Genomic DNA, 16,731 nt, shown 5'->3' with positions numbered 1-16,731 from the left:
GATTTACCAATATCTAGTGCTAGTGCAACTAAAATAAATGACTCTTTATATGAATCTCTTTCATCTCCTGTTAATAAGAACCAAGACAATATGTGTATTGCTGGTCGCTCAATTTGTCATACACCATCGTGTTCCTTAGCTTCTGACTTACAAGTGGAGATTTCAGAAGTTGGTTCACCAACACTAACAGTTGATGATAGCCATGAGACCATTACAACCTCAGATAGAGAATCTATAATATATGATGGAGATATTGATAAAGATGTTACTTCTGGAAGTGAAGATATGTGGGGAGCCTCACTTCATTCAAGAGAAGTACATAGAATGAGTGAGCAAGATATTTTAGAAGTAACCAATTGGAGAGACATTGGTTCACCAATTTCCCTACAAAACATAGATGAAGAAAATGCAGCTGATGTTAGTTCTATGTCCTCAAGATCTGACATGCCTGATGATACTCCAACTTATGCAATGGGCAATGATCACAATATTTTTAGTAATATGAAAGATTTTGTGAGAGAAAATGGTTCACCCCAACCTTCCCATTCTTCAGTGGTGTTATCACGTTGGAAAAAATTGATGCAGTTAATGGATACTCATGTAAATCAATTACCTCGTGAAATGCATTCAAAGAAACCAAAGGTGAGTTCATTTTGATGTTGCTATATTTGTTAGTAATTGATAATAAAACATCTTATGTCTTTTTTATTCCAAACAATGAACATACATTATTAACTTTAAGGAAAAATGAACTTCCCTGAATTTATAATAGAACAAAACATTGCCTTTTGCACTTATCATTCCATTGGTTTGCTTACTTTACTTCCATGAAAAGTAATAAGTGGTGATATGTTTTTTCTTCACTTAAGATTTTTTGTTGTGCAATAGGAATTGCTCAACCTCTCAAAGAATTTAGGTAAGACACAACTTACGGATGATGTGAACAACTCAACAACTTCTAAGAAAGATAACACACATAGCTCAAGAAGTAATGAAGAAACTAGTGCAACAATTATGCAACAAGAAGCAATTGATGAAGTCTCAATCAACTCAAGTTCATCATCTTCACCAAGGTCTATGCTGCCAATATCGCAAAAGACTATAGCAGGCCAAGATATTCAACAATCTAACCTGGAGGATATGGAACAAGAAATGTCAAATGGTGAACGTCCTCTTAACTCCATGCCTCAAGATATTTATCCTTCAATGGATGGTCCAAATATTGAATCACATAACAATGACTTGAATCTTTGCAAGGTATAAATCGTGTAGAAAATATTTATTGATTTATTTATTTTGAAAGAATGTTAATCTATATCATTAACTTGAAAAGGAATGGTGAGATAGGGTAGTTTCATGCGTAAAGGTTTGTTATATTATCATCAAACCACAGAGGAAAGGTTTTAAATGATTGACTTACTTCATATCTTAATAATGTTTATATATTTGAGGCAGGCACACACAAAAATTAAACAAAATAATTACATTCTCATGTGAACATGTTTGTAACTTGGTTTTCTTTTTTCCGATGAACAAAGATAGAACCTTAACTAGAATTTTAATTGTGAAATTGACTAGGAGCAGACTTATCACTTGGAGAATTTCATTCAGGGACCAAATATGTCTAGCAAGATGAAATATGTGAAAGTTCGTTGTGAGGAAGATGAAAAGAAGATAAGGAATGATGACACTAGTGAAGAAAAATATACTCCTCTAACTATACAAGATGCTTCAGTAGAACCCCCAACAAAAGCAGAGATGGTGGCTTCAGAGAATATAACTGAGATATCAAGAGAATTATTTGATGACAGAGTAACATTTGAATCTTTAAACTTGATATATTTTAGTAGATTAAACAATATGCTTAATACATTTTGTTCTTGTAAAATTGAATAGGTGCCATTAATTTCTCTAATATTAGAATCAACCTCGGTACATAGAGAGAATGAAGAAAAATCACAAGCATCAGTGAACCAAGAGACATCCATAGAATTGTGTATCAATGGTCAAACAACAGACACTAGTTCTGATGAAGATTTTGAAGACAGACACAATAAGTTGGATGAGAATGAAGCCGCACTCTCATCATGTATACCATCAGTAGTGGAAAATGACACAGATAAGCCAAAGCAAAAGTTAGAACAAGTGAATTGCTCACAGAGTGATTCAAAACAAGGGGTTGAACATCACATGGAGAAGGAAAGGTTGGATAAAGGCGATATCTTTCAAGACTCTCCGCTACCAACTACCATTATAATAAACAATTCTAAAGATAAAAAAGGAGAATATGAGATGAACAAGAATGAAGTCACTGACCAAGAATTGAACAAGAGTGAAGTCATGGTTTTATCTGAATTTGCAAAAACAAGTGATCAAGCAAGCAACATAACACATGCAAAAGATCATGAAGAAATAGCTTCAATTTGAGGAAGTTGGTGCATTGAAGTAAGATAAACCAAATGACAATACAAAAGAAATAGGATGCTTGAGTCAACAAAATTGGTTGAATAGGCAAGTTGTGGTGATGGCAATTAGCACTAGCCGCGACCAAATGGTCACTAAACCAGCAATTCCTAGCAAAGAAGCAAATCAATGAGAACTTAGTAGAGAATTTGTGAAATGGTGCACTTCGGCAAATGTTAAGACCTACTATTCTTCGGTAGTACACACCTAAAATTGGTTTGACTGAAGAAAGTGAAGCTTCATTAGCTATTTTCCATCATCAAATGACAGATTGATCATAAGTTTAAACTTACAAAAAGACTAACATAGAGATACAAGTAGATTAATCAATATTTTGTGCATAGATGTTGTCCATAATTTTATAAATGTACAGACAAGTATGCTATTAATGATAATGCTTATACGATGTTATGCTCACAATGTAAAATATAAGACAAGAAGCAGGTCCCTTATATCATTGATAGTTATCTCAAACTCAAATTACCATCAATTGTTTTCTTTATTGACTCTCAGTATTCATCTTTTTATAATATTTTTTTTTTCTTGAAAGAGGATAAAAGTTTTTTTTTTTTTGTGTGTGTCTCTGTATATCATAAGTCAAAATAAGAAGAGATCCAACAATTAGTGATTGAGACAACTAATATTATATTATTTAAAATATTTAAATAAGAATTATTTCTTTAAATATTACTCATACTTACATACATGTATAGAAAGGTAAATATAATGTTATTTTATATCTTCAATATTATTTATGATTTAATTAACTTCAATTTTTTTAATAAAAAAATAGTAAGATATTTTCTTACCAGTTTTTCTTCGTGTCTTATATTGTTTAATGTACTGTAAGTGAATCTATGTTTACATTAAAATATTTCTTTTAACATAAATTGTTGACAGATTTATTTGAAAAAATTCTCTTTTTTACCTATGGGTTAAAAACTATATTTAAAATTAGCATATTTATTTATAAAATTAAACTTAATAACTTATTTAGTATTTAAGTTTCAAATACCGCAGAAACAAACCAAAAAAGTAATGAATATAGAATAGTTATTTTAGTCTTTGAAAGTAAAGAATAGAACATGTTTTTTTTTATAAAAAAAAAACAATTTTTTCTTTTTAAAAATAAAAAGTGTATTTTTTTAAAAAAAAAAATTCTTTCTGCAGATAAGATTAGGATAGGATCATTAGAAGCTGTAAAAGTCTTTTTTTTTAATATTTAAAATAACTGTATTTATTGAGATTTGAAATTGAGATTATATGTTAAATATGTTATAATTTTTTTTATTTTTTATAAATTTGTTTATTATCACTCTTGAGTATTTATTTTTATTCTTATTTAATGAATCTTTATCTAAAAATTATTTTTTATTTTACAATTATTTTAATAATAATAACATTTAGACAAAAAAAATATTTAAGTAAAAATAAGAATAGACCCGTAAAAATAACCACGTGCGGTCACTCTCTTTTACATGTCTAAAAGCATTTTAAAAAATGATGCGAAGAAAGCTTTGATTGATAAAGTTAAGAGTTAGTAAGGTTTGAGAGTCAACACTAACATCAGAGAGGAGAGAAGCAATCGCAGTTCAATTGTTACAACTTACACTACATGGATTGCGTTTACATGAATCCCAATGAACCCATTGAAACTCGTCTCAAACACCTTCTTTCTCTAATGACTTTGAAGGAAAAGATTGCTCAGATGACACAAATTGAGCGCTCAGTTGCCACCCCTTCTGCCATTAAACACTTCTCCATTGGTATATATAAATATACACGCACGCACATAGATAAATGTGTTTGTTTGTTTTTAGTTTCTATGTTAAGCAAAATTTTGTTTGAACTTGGTGGAATAATTGATGGAAGTTGGTCACCTTTCATTTTGAAATATTCTGCATGTATGTGATTTTGTTAATTATTTACATTCATTTTGGTAAGTACTAAGTAGTGTCTGTTTTTTTGGTTTGTACAAAGGGAGTATATTCAGTGCTCCAAACAGTGGACCCTTTGAGAAGGCTCTGTCATCTGATTGGGCTGATATGGTGGATGGGTTTCAGAAGTTGGCACTTGAATCACGGTTAGGCATACCAATCATTTATGGGACTGATGCTGTTCATGGAAATAATAGTGTCTATGGTGCTACAATATTTCCTCACAATGTTGGCCTTGGAGCAACAAGGTTGGTGTGGATTCTGTAGTTCTCTTCTTTTTTTTTATTATTATTATTTGGTGGGGGAGGGGGGGGGGAGGTTGTTAGCTTTGTGGTGATTTGACACTGCATCTTTCAGGATTTTTAGCTATTGAATGTTTGTTTCAAATTGATATTCTAATTAGTCTCTAAAAGATACATATTAGTTACTACTGATGTTTAGGTACCTTTTAGATTTTTGAGAAAGTAATTTGGTGACAATACTTTAATTTTTGGAAGACCAATCTGAGGTTTTCTTATAGAAGAGATTGGTGCTAGGAACCAAAATTTTTTAAATGTAACCGTTGGCCTGAAAATCGTTTAAAGTGATTTGATTATATACAGAGAAAACCTTTAGAGGCGCTAGTAAGAAGAGTAGATTGTGTGACTCAGTAAGGAAGGGTTGAGGAAAACCTAAAGAGACCTTAGATGAAGCTATTAAAATAGACCTTTCGATTAATTAGATTTCTAAAGATTTGTTTTTTTATCGAGATTAATAGTGTGGTGTGATCCATGTAGCTGAGTTAATAACCAGAATTGAAAGTTGGGTGGTCATGTGCATTTTTTCCCTTATGTGAAAATGTTATTTGAGGTTTTCCAGAGCAAGTCGCCTCCTGATTTGACCAGGCATTGCCTCTTAATCTCAAGTATATTGTGCTTGTACTCTTGACAAACAATTCTTCCTTTCATCTTTCAAGTAAACATGCTTTAAATTTTCACTCATGCTGTCCTTGTAGAGATGCAGATTTAGTTCAAAGAATTGGAGCTGCAACATCACTTGAGCTTAGAGCAAGTGGAATTCACTATACTTTTGCTCCTTGTGTGGCAGTAAGGCATCATAGTCAACTTCTGAATTGGTCATGCTGATATACTATAGTTGTGGCTTTGTTATGTTATGTGGCATTTCCCTTACTGTTCATACCTATTTCTAATTATGTTGTGGATAATTTCTAAATCTCACTTGAAAAGAAACAGCACAATTTTATTTTCTAAAGAAATAAAGAAACTCACATCAAATTTCTGTAGTAGATTTCTCATTTGATAGCTACCATGAAAGTTGTGGAGGCTATCTCATCTTGTAAACTGGAATACAAATACCTTCTATAAAGGTGTAACCACTCAATTATAAATATTTTTAAATACTTTTTCCATGACCTAGCTAATGTTCATGTTCTTATGAACTGATTTTCCATAAGGATCATTTGTGCAAGTAATATAACGTGACTATACAACATGCTCAATGTGTATTGAACAAAAACATATCATAATTGATTATTGGCTAAACTAAAAGTCATTTCATACAATTAATAGAATTCTGACATTAGTTGGCATGGACTTATTCTTTTTACTGCATCGTGTATTGGGAATTGGGAGCAGGACAGAGATAATACCACTAGAATGCTTGAATACTTAAGCACCAACATAGAAAAGTTATAGTAGGTGGCCGGCTTGTATTCATGTCTACAAGGAAGGGCCAAATCCATATCTAAACGGTTAATTCACTATGCTTTTTTTGATAGCTTAAGCTTATGACCCTCCTATAAGCTCTTTGCTTATTTTTATTAGTTTATTTCAACCAAGCTGGAAAGAGTTTATAGGGGAGTTATAGGACACTTTCATAAGCTTAACTAAACATCTTCAAAATGTACTTAGTACACTACAGCTGTATTCTTATTCTCAACTGTACTACACAGTTTCTTTACTTTTAAAAATAAGATATAAAGAATGAAAAAGGTATATAGTGATACTCACAACATGTTCACAAAAATTTTCTCTCTCTAATGTTCCTTCTTTCTACAAAAACATAGAAATGAGACTAATACTTCATAGCTTAAAATCTTCAACGATAATTAAGATATATATGTTGTCACCTTTTCCTTTATTTTGTGCTGCCTAAAGCTTTCTTCTTAACAAATGGATAAAATACAAATGTGAAACTCACTTGGATAGGTGAATGGACAGGTCTGCAAAGATCCCAGATGGGGAAGATGCTACGAGAGTTATAGTGGAAACACTGAGATAGTCAGAAAGATGACTTCTTTTGTTTTAGGCTTGCAGGGTCACCCTCCAGAAAGACACCCAAGGGGATACCCATTTGTGGCTGGGAGGTAGACTAAATCCAATTATGTAACTTCTATTGGATATAAAATTTATATTTCTTTAGAAATGTTAAATTGTGAAATATATACTGCTGTTTAATAACAATTTATAAGGAACTGTGTTTTACCTGCAATGCTAGCATCCTCAGTTCTCCTGTAAAATGTGATACTTGTGATTCCAATCCAAACTATTAGATTTGTTACATATTTTCAAGTTTGTGTGCTCATATATTGTTTTTTTCTGTTCATTGGGAAGATTAACAATAATTTTCAAAATTTGATGTTGTATATCTATCGAAACCATTTTCATAAATCTTTTTAGTATTTCAGGAACAATGTTATTGCATGTGCCAAGCATTTTGTTGGTGATGGAGGTACTGAGAAAGGTGTAAATGAGGGCAATACAATATTATCATTTGAAGACTTGGAGAGGATCCACATGGCCCCATATGTGGACTGCATAGCTCAGGGTGTTTCTACCATTATGGTCTCATATTCCAGCTGGAATGGAAACAAACTCCATGGTCACCAATTTCTGCTAAATGAAATTTTGAAGAAAAAACTAGGTTTCAAGGTAGACCTTTTTCTCTCTTTAAAATTTGTGTCTTCTAGTCAATGGATAAAATAATCAAATTGCTTTGTAAGTGATGTTTGTTTATTATTTTCCAGTATATTATGATTTATGAATCATTGTTGGATGATGATTGATGAGAATGTCAAACTTTGAAAAATATAGGTAAAAACTTTATGTTCTCATGCTAGAAATTTCTCGTATAAATAGTGTCGTACAATCTAATTTTCAGCCCTAGAAAATAGCTATCCTAATTAAGGGAATAAATGCATAATTACAATTGCACAAGCATGCCTATAAATACTGTCCTACAGCTGGGCTATCCTAATTAAGGAGATAATAATGTAATTACAACTGTACAAACATGCAAATTTGTTGACAAAATATTCTGTCAATAAATTCTATTGTTATCCTCCCTCAAATTGATGGTGGTAACAAGCATCAATTTGCTAACTTGAAAATTATGGCGCTAACATGTCAAGGATTTAGTGAAGATGTCAGCGATTTGAACAGATGTGGAGACATGAGGTAGAGTGATAACTTTGCAGTCATAGGTTTTTCAAATACAATGACAATCAACCTCTATGTGCTTCGTCTGTTCATGATAAACTGGATTTGCTACAATTTGTATGACACTTGTATTGTCTACATGTAGTGAAGTTGGTTGTGTTTGTAAGAAACCAAGCTCAAAAAGAACACCACACAACCAAATGATCTTAGAGTATGCTGCAGACATGGGGCGATATTCCGCTTCAGTGGATGACTTAGAGACAGAATCTTGTTTCTCGCATTTCCATGAGATTGTAGCATCATCTAGAAGCATACACCAGCTAATAGTAGATTTTTTTGTGTCTGGACAGCTAGCCCAATCAGCATCACTATAGACTTGTAGTTGTAGTAATGAACCAGAATAGTAGGATAAGCCCCAAGTGGAGGTGCCAAGAAGATATCAAATAATGCAATGTACTATTGAAAGATAAAAATGCCTAGGAAATTTAATGAATTTGCTTATTGTGTGGACAGCGAAAGAGATATCGGGTCGTGTGATAGTTAGGTAGATTAGACTACCAACTAGCTATCGGTATAAAGTTAAATCTTGTATGAGGTCACCTTCATCGCATCGGTATGGGAGTGTCAACTGAAAATGCGTTGGTGAGACTAGAGAACTGTATTAGTCTTGAATATATTCGTGCTGAGTTACAAAAAGGCCATTTTGTTGATAATGTACTTCTAAGCCCAAGAAGTAAGTGAGCTGACAAAGATCTTTCATGTAGAAAGTTAAATGCAACAATTTTTTGATTTTAATGATAGTCTCTTGACAGAACAAGTCAAGGAGTATCACAATTTCTTGAAAAGTCCTTTGTATAAAAAAGGAGGGATCAAATTGACTTTCTGTGAAGGAAAAACTAGGTGAAAATGTTTAAAATTTCTCAAACCATATTCTTGGAGCTTGTTTCAATTCATATAACGAACACTTCAGTTTGAAAACAACATTAGGTGATGGGATAGGCATACTTGTAGAAAGTTCGATATAAACTTCCTCCTTGAGTCCTTGATGTCATCATGGAGGAATGTGTTCTTGACATCCAATTGGTGTAGTTGTCAATATTCAAATTCAGCAACGGTGAGTATTAGGGAAAAGAATAAAGGTACTCTTTTATTCTTTATGTATTTATTAGTTTTGTTTAGTTTCTGTGCTTAGCTGTGCTTATGCCAGCTGTAGGTTAGTTATTTAAAGTTGTTTAACAGCTTGTAAGTTTGTTTTTTGTTAATTAGTTTCTGAAATAGAAATTAGTTTCATTCTGTTATAAATTCTGCTCATAATAGCTCTATATAAGTGAGGAGTCCTCACTATTGTAGTTTAAGTCTTTCATTTTGTTCAGATATCAATAATAGAAATTTCTCTTCATGCTTTCTCTGAGTTTTCAATCTTAGTCTCAAACCTTCAATTTCAATTTTATAATAGTGAGAATAGTACATACAATAGTCATCTTGGCAACAGGTGCAAAGGTCTCGTCATAGTCAAGGCCAAATTCTTACGTGCTACCAATATTCAAATTCAACAATGGTGAGAATAGTAACGATCTATAAATCCATTTGAACGAAGCTTTATAGTGAATACTTATGTGTTACCAATAGGTTTAACAGATGGGGGATATGGAACAATGTCTCATGTATGATTTTTTTTGTAGTTCTAGAAGTTTTGTTTCAATGGCTTGCTGCCAACATGCATGCTCCATTGCCTGTTTATAGGAAGAAGGAATGGGACAGATGCTAAAGTAACTGTGAAGGATGAAGCATACTCAGTTGAGAGTTTACGAATGCGAGAACTACATCATAAAGGTGCTGGTTCTGGCTAAAACACTAGATCAACAGGTAGAGAGTGATCTGGAGGGGGCCTTGGAGGTTTTGGTGGCTGATTTGGAGTGATAGCCTTACGTCTTTAATATACCAAGAGAGGTCCTCTAAAATTGTTAGAAAATAATGGCAAAATAGAGTTGGGCGATGAAGAGAGAGTGTCATGGTTAGTGGGAAAAAATATGCATTTTCTTGAAAGATTACACATCTAGAGAACCGAAGCCGACGTAGATGAGAATCAGAGCATAGTAAACCTTTTGGGTGGGCTGAATAACCTAAAAAAGCACATTTGACAAATGAGCTGTGAGTTTGGTGTGTTCTTGTGAAGGAAGATAGGCATAACAAACACAATCAAAGGTACATAAATTTGAAAATTGGGTGGGTGATCAAATAACCGTGCTAAAAGGTAATCATTGTTTAATGATGGGGAAGGTAGGCGATTAATAAGGTTGACAGCAGTAGAGAGAGCTTCACACTAAAACCCAGATGGGACAAAAGATTTCAATATAAGGGTACATACAACATCAAGAAGATGACGATTTTCCTTTCAACCACCCCATTTTGTTGGGGTGTGGAAGGACAAGACCTTTGGAACAGACTATCATTTGTTTGTAAGAATTTTTGGAATATATGAAATGTGTACTCCCCTCCATTGTTAGAGTGAAGAATTTTAATTTTTGAAAAAAATGAAGTTTGAACATAAACATGAAAAAATTTGAAGGCAGAGAAAATTTCATTTTTAGATTGCAAAAAATAAACCTATGTGAAACGACTTTAGCCGTTAATAAAAGTGACAAATTACTTGTAATGAACATGAGATATAATAGGTGTTGTTCCCCATAAATCGCTATAAATCATATCAAAAGGTTGACTTACATGTGATTGATAAATTGAAAATGGTTGAATTTTACTTTTACTAAGTTTACAATAATTGCAATAAAATTGAACCGCACTAAGGGGTGGAGACTCTTTATTACCAAGAGCACTAGATGACGGCAAGTCATGAAGTACAGTTGTGTTTTGGATGCCCAAGACGCTTATGTCAAATTTTGAAATTAATAGTAGCAGAATTACAAGAAACAAAAGGCAAGAAAGGACATGGAGAAATTGAGAAAGAAAAGGGGAAAAGATGTCTAACTTTAGGCCCTTTTGCAATCATCTTTCCTGATTGTTGATCTTGCATAAGACAATCAGATTTTGAAAATTCAACTTGGCAATCATTGTTAACTAGCTGACCCACAAAAATAAGGCTATTAGTAAGACTAGGTGAAACAAAGAAATCAATTAAAGAAGAAATATCACTAATTGCTGTGATAATTAAATGGTTGCCATCAACAATATGAATTTGGAAATTGCTAAAATATTTAGTGACATTTGTGAAAGTTTCAGCATTGTTGGTCATATGATTGGATGCCTCAGAGTCAAAATACCAAGAAGAGATAGAAGAAGTTTTACCTGAGAGACCTAAGGCAGAGCTGAAACTATCATTTGTTGAATCATTTTAGGGGTCAAAGTTTTAGTAAGTGTAGGAGCATGATGTTGCACATTTGCTATATTCATAGAACTAGGAGCAGTTGAAGAACCAACGGAGGTAGTAAAGGTTGTTGCAGCTTTCTTGGGTGGTCTGATTGGACATTCTTTAATGATATGACCATCATTTTTGTAGTAATTACAGAACTTTTTAGGAATGTGTGAAGCAAAATGTCCAAATCCTTTGCAACAAAAGCATTGAGTAATACTCATGTCTCATCCTCTAGGCTTGCCTTGTACAGAAACTAGAAAAGAGGCAGATTTGTTTTGTTCCATGGTTGTTTGAGTAAGAAGGTGTTGTCCTTCATGAAGAAGTTCATTGAGGCATGCATCCAAAGAAGGTACAATTCTATACATGAGATTGGACTGAATACTTTCAAAATTATATCTCAATTTCATAATAAATTGATCTTATTTAGTGGTTTCATGAACTGTTTGCTCGGAAGTAAGACTTCATCTGACAAATGTTCATAGACAATGTCAGTGTATTCGGCCCAAAGATTCATGAAATGAGAATAGAATTAAAAAATTTAGAGACTATCCTGCTGAAAAATTGCAATTTTATGTTCAAGTTGAAACCTTCTAGTCGTGTTATTCTAGATATATATTTTCTTTAAATAGGCCCACATCTTGGTTGCAGTGCTGAATCGTCTAAAATTGAGGACAATATTGGGATCAACAGAGCCTATGATCCATGTCATGACTTGAGCATTTTTGACTTTCCACTTGGCATATGCAGCCTTCTCTTTTTCTTTGACAAATATCTAGAACTAGAAGACTCAGGCCGAGTAGTTCTTGCCATGAAGGCAAACTAATAAGACATCATACTTGTTAGTAGAAATGAGGCTAAGTTTGAACAAAGAAGAAATTGCAAAAGGGACAATAAACAAGAGAGACGGAGTCTGAACCAAGACAGAAGTGAAAAAATACAAGTATAAGAATTTTGGGCGAGACTAGGCTAGGATCATAACCATGACTGATACCATGTCAAACTCTGAAAAATATAGGTCAAAATTGTGTGTTCTCCTGCTAGAGATTTCTCATATATTTAGTGTCGTACAATTTGATTTTCAGCCTTGAAAAATAGCTATCCTAATTAAGAGAATAGATACATAATTACAGTTTTACAATCATGCCTATAAATGTTGTCCTACAGCTGGGCTATCCTAATTAAGGAGATAATAATATAATTACAGCTGTACAAACATGCAGATTTGCTGACCAAATATTATGTCAATAAATTCTATTGTCAGAGAATACATGTTAAAATCATTTACACATTTTTTTATTCATTCAGAAAGAGAGGAGAGCTTTATATTTCTTAATTCAGGGTAAAGTGTAATAAGATACTACTGAACATGATTGAAGCTGTGTTGCGTTTTCATTGATTTGTAAATTCAAATAAAGCATTTTGTTTAGACATATCTCTACTGTAGGGATTTGTGATTTCTGACTGGGAGGGAATTGATGAATTATGCCAACCTTACGGGTCAGATTATCGTTATTGCATCTCCACTGCCATTAATGCCGGGATTGACATGGTATAGATCTTCAATTCCCATAAAAAATTTACATAGATTGCTTGATTTCATTTACATATTCAATAAAATATGCAGGTGATGGTCCCTTTTAGATATGAAATATTTATGGAAGAGTTTATGTCTCTAGCTCAATCAGGGGAAATACCAATAGCCAGAATTGATGATGCTGTAGAGCGGATTTTGAGAGTGAAGTTTGCTGCCAAACTTTTTGAGTTTCCTTTAACTGACAGATCGTTACTAGATATAGTTGGCTGCAAGGTAAGCAAAATTCAGCTCACTGAGAATTTCTATTTCAAGTGCTTAGGCTGCATTCACATTATCTTATTTGGATATTTTAACATGAATCCAAGTCTGACCAAGATGAATTAGTTTCACCATAATAATATGTATATAATAATCTGAAGAATATTTATAGGACCTTTAATAGGATTTATTTTTGTTGTATACAAATATACATTCTCTCTCTAGTTCCTTGTTGCTGAAGTTTGTTTTCATTTTTGAGGATTTCATAATGTTGATTTGATTACCTTCGCAAAATGGACGGACATCCTTGTTCCTAAGAAAATATAAATATGTATCTGGACTGTGCTGGCATAGTTCTCAGAATTAATAATGGAGAGACAGATAATGAGGGGACAAATACATAAGAGAGCAACAAAGAGAGGATAAAAATGTATCTAAGAGATATAGTACTAGAGAAGGGAATTCCTAAAGTGCCCTGAGAGCAATGGATAAGGAAATAATATAGAAACTATTTAGAAAAATGGGTGTCCAAGAAACATGCAATACTCTCTTTTTAAGCAATTAGGATGATTAATATAGTATTAAATGATTCTTAACCAGTGGTAGGTTTGCATCATTGAAGCAAATATACTTCAACTTAGACTGCTGTACTAGGAAAAAATATCCTATTGAATCACCATAGCTCGTTTGTGAATTACAAAAAAATTATTTGTTTGCCAAATGTTGATGGTTATATACCTCTTTATCATCTAGTTATATACATGCAATCATTTTAACTAATAGATTTTGTTTTACCGTCAAATTGTTTCAACAGCTACACAGAGATCTAGCACGTGAAGCAGTTCGAAAGTCATTGGTTCTGTTGAAAAATGGAAAGGTTCCTAGTAAACCTTTTCTTCCATTGAACAGAAATGCTAAGAGAATCCTTGTTGCTGGAACTCGTGCTGATGATATCGGGTATCAATGTGGAGGATGGACAGGTACTAAGTATGGATCTAGTGGTCGCATCACAATTGGTAAGCCATTTTTAGTCTTGTGCAACACTACATTCATTCACTAATCTTAATGCTGGTTTGGCAGAGTTCATATTTTGATTATCTTCTATTTCGGAATAGTATTAGTAGATATAAATTTTCTACCCCATTCCCTAGTCCCAAGTCTATTACTTTAAATTTTACCTTATTGGGTTGGATTGACGTGCTTGCTAGATTCCTTACATGAGTACAATTTCAGGCACAACTATCTTGGATGCTGTTAAAGAGGCTGTAGGGAATGAAACAGAAGTTATTTATGAGCAGTATCCATCAACAGACACCTTAGAATGTAACGAGGTTTCTTTCGCCATTGTTGCTGTTGGAGAAGGTCCCTATGCTGAGTGTGGAGGTGATAATTCAGAGCTCGTGATCCCCTTTAATGGAGCTGGAATTATAAACTTGGTTGCTGAAAAAATCCCAACACTAGTGATTCTGATATCTGGAAGACCTTTGTTCTTAGAGCAGTGTCTGTTGGAAAAGATAGATGCTCTTGTTGCTGCATGGTTGCCAGGTACTGAAGGACATGGAATCACAGATGTTATATTCGGGGATCATGACTTCAAGGGTCAACTACCAATGACTTGGTTCAGAAGAGTTGAAGAACTTGATCAACCAGTTGATTCATGTGACCCCTTATTCCCTCTTGGTTTTGGGCTAGCATATAACAAGGAGAATTCACATGACTAATGTTTTGGATAAACGTTTAGAGAAGTTCTTATAAAAAAAAAAATCAGTATAAAAATAATAAAATTTCTTTTATAAGTTAAAACAATTTATTTTTTAAAATTTTAAAGAAGTTAAATGAGAGTGTTTCTCATAACTTCTAAAGAAAAGTATAAATTATTTTTAACTTAAAAGAGAAATTTTATTCATTTTTTATACTGATTTTTTTTTTTTGTAAATACTTCTTTAGAAATTTAGATCTAAATAACTTGAGTAATGAGTAGCCAAAGACTTGTACAATATAAGGAGTTTGTGAACAATCTTTGCCCTTGACATCAATTTTGTTATCCTACCATGATACGTCCATGCATGTACTAATACTATCGGTTACTCTTTTATAATTTGTATGCCTAAATTATTAGCCTTTTTGCGCGATATTCCCATCAATGGTGTGAAATCTGTCAGATACAATTGCATCACTGAATGGTACATGATGCACCCGCTATTAGTCATTGTGCCACTTGAGCCCCATCAATTATTACCCACTTTCTCAGTCCTTGACTTATAATTCTACTTGCAAAGTTTGGTTTGAATTTTGAATCATCAGAAGCATTTTAACATACAATCCTGATCCACTTGAAGCTAATGAAGGAGAGTCTAACATAACTACGGCTTAAGCAGTGGCAGAGGTTAAAGAAAAAATTGGAGAAAACTGAAATTTTGTTTTCTTCAAATGGACAGTGAAAAAATGCCATGACTTTCCTCTTCCTCTTAATGAGAAATTAAACGAATTGAAGGGTCCTAAAGGGCATATTGTTGTGTATTTAGTACAAAATTTGATCTTTTTCTTTTTCCTGGTCTTAAAATTGTGTAGAAAAAAGAAATTGAACCAGCAAATGTGGCACTGGGTTATAATTGCACTTTTAACAAGCCCAGTAATGTTTCAAGTAAAATACAATTAACAAATACACATGTTGAATTCTTTTTTATATTTCTGAACTTCAAGTCGAGTAAAGTTATTATATTTAACAGAACTTGTTCTCCAAATATTTAATATAAATATATTTACTGATACTTGAACTTGATTACACGTTAAACATGAACAATTTCTATCAATTGATCCACGTATTCAATAATTTTATAAGATTATTATTGCAGTTAAAAGAAAGGATTATCAAATATTAGAGTAAGTTAATTCTTTTGATAGCCCTTCCCTCTCCTTTTGACGAGCCACCCACAATAAAAATTAACCACTGGGTTAAATACTATCTATCAGAAATCATGAAATTATGGACCATTATATGAATGGGGCTTATGGGGTTTTAACCAGTGCAAGTGCTTCTTGGAAATTGGAAAGAGGGATGATGTTTCTATATTTTTTGGAGGTGACATTTTTAAGTTTTTTTTTTTAATTTTATTTTAAGGGAGATTTTTAATATGCATGTATATAAAATACAAATAACTACATATAATATTAATTTTGAATTGTTTGAACGATGGAACTGAATCGTAAACAAGAACAAAGTGACGAAGGTGCTTTTTATTACAACTTGCATATAAAAAGGCAAAGGTTTGGAAAAAGATGGTGGTTAGTCATGTCAAATCTGTAGCAAGGGTGGTTGGATTGGAGAACCATTAGCCTTATAACGTCATGCATTCTTCATTTGGCTTTGCAAATTGAAGGGATAGCCAAAAACAAGGATCACGTTAAAATCCTCAATTACTTTAGAATTTATGAATAAATGAACATAGCTTGCAAAAGTGAAGTACAACTTTTTTGAATGCTATATTTTTTCTTCAAGAAATTTAAAAATTGTTCATGTGATCATCATCTAAACTTCTTAATTTCGTGGAAAATGCTTATTAATTCTTCGGAATTGAAAGGAAATATTATAATTGTTGTTTTTTAATTCAAATCTAAGTTTCAGCTTGATATTTTAACTTTGTTTTATTCAATTCATTCTCTAAATTTTATTCAAGTTAATTTCAGTTTATCCTTTTTAACTTTTTTAATTTAATTAAGTCTTTTAAATTA

General features: G+C 32.7%; 1 protein-coding gene across 1 annotated transcript; it reads left to right on the top strand.

Annotated features, from left to right (window-relative positions):
• The first annotated feature begins 4,078 nt into the window (after positions 1-4,078).
• On the top strand, positions 4,079-14,720 carry LOC113874410 (beta-glucosidase BoGH3B-like). Its single transcript, XM_027512632.1, has 9 exons — positions 4,079-4,229; positions 4,444-4,648; positions 5,395-5,485; positions 6,620-6,765; positions 7,087-7,330; positions 12,652-12,756; positions 12,832-13,014; positions 13,814-14,015; positions 14,233-14,720. Exons 1-9 carry the CDS (start codon positions 4,079-4,081, stop codon positions 14,718-14,720), a joined length of 1,815 nt encoding a protein of 604 aa, XP_027368433.1.
• The last annotated feature ends 2,011 nt before the right edge of the window (positions 14,721-16,731 follow it).

Source organism: Abrus precatorius, unplaced genomic scaffold (assembly GCF_003935025.1).
Source record: "Abrus precatorius isolate BTA unplaced genomic scaffold, Abrus_2018 Scaffold8, whole genome shotgun sequence".
In the NCBI taxonomy this organism is placed as follows: domain Eukaryota; kingdom Viridiplantae; phylum Streptophyta; class Magnoliopsida; order Fabales; family Fabaceae; genus Abrus; species Abrus precatorius.
This window is presented reverse-complemented; position numbering and strand designations above follow the sequence as displayed.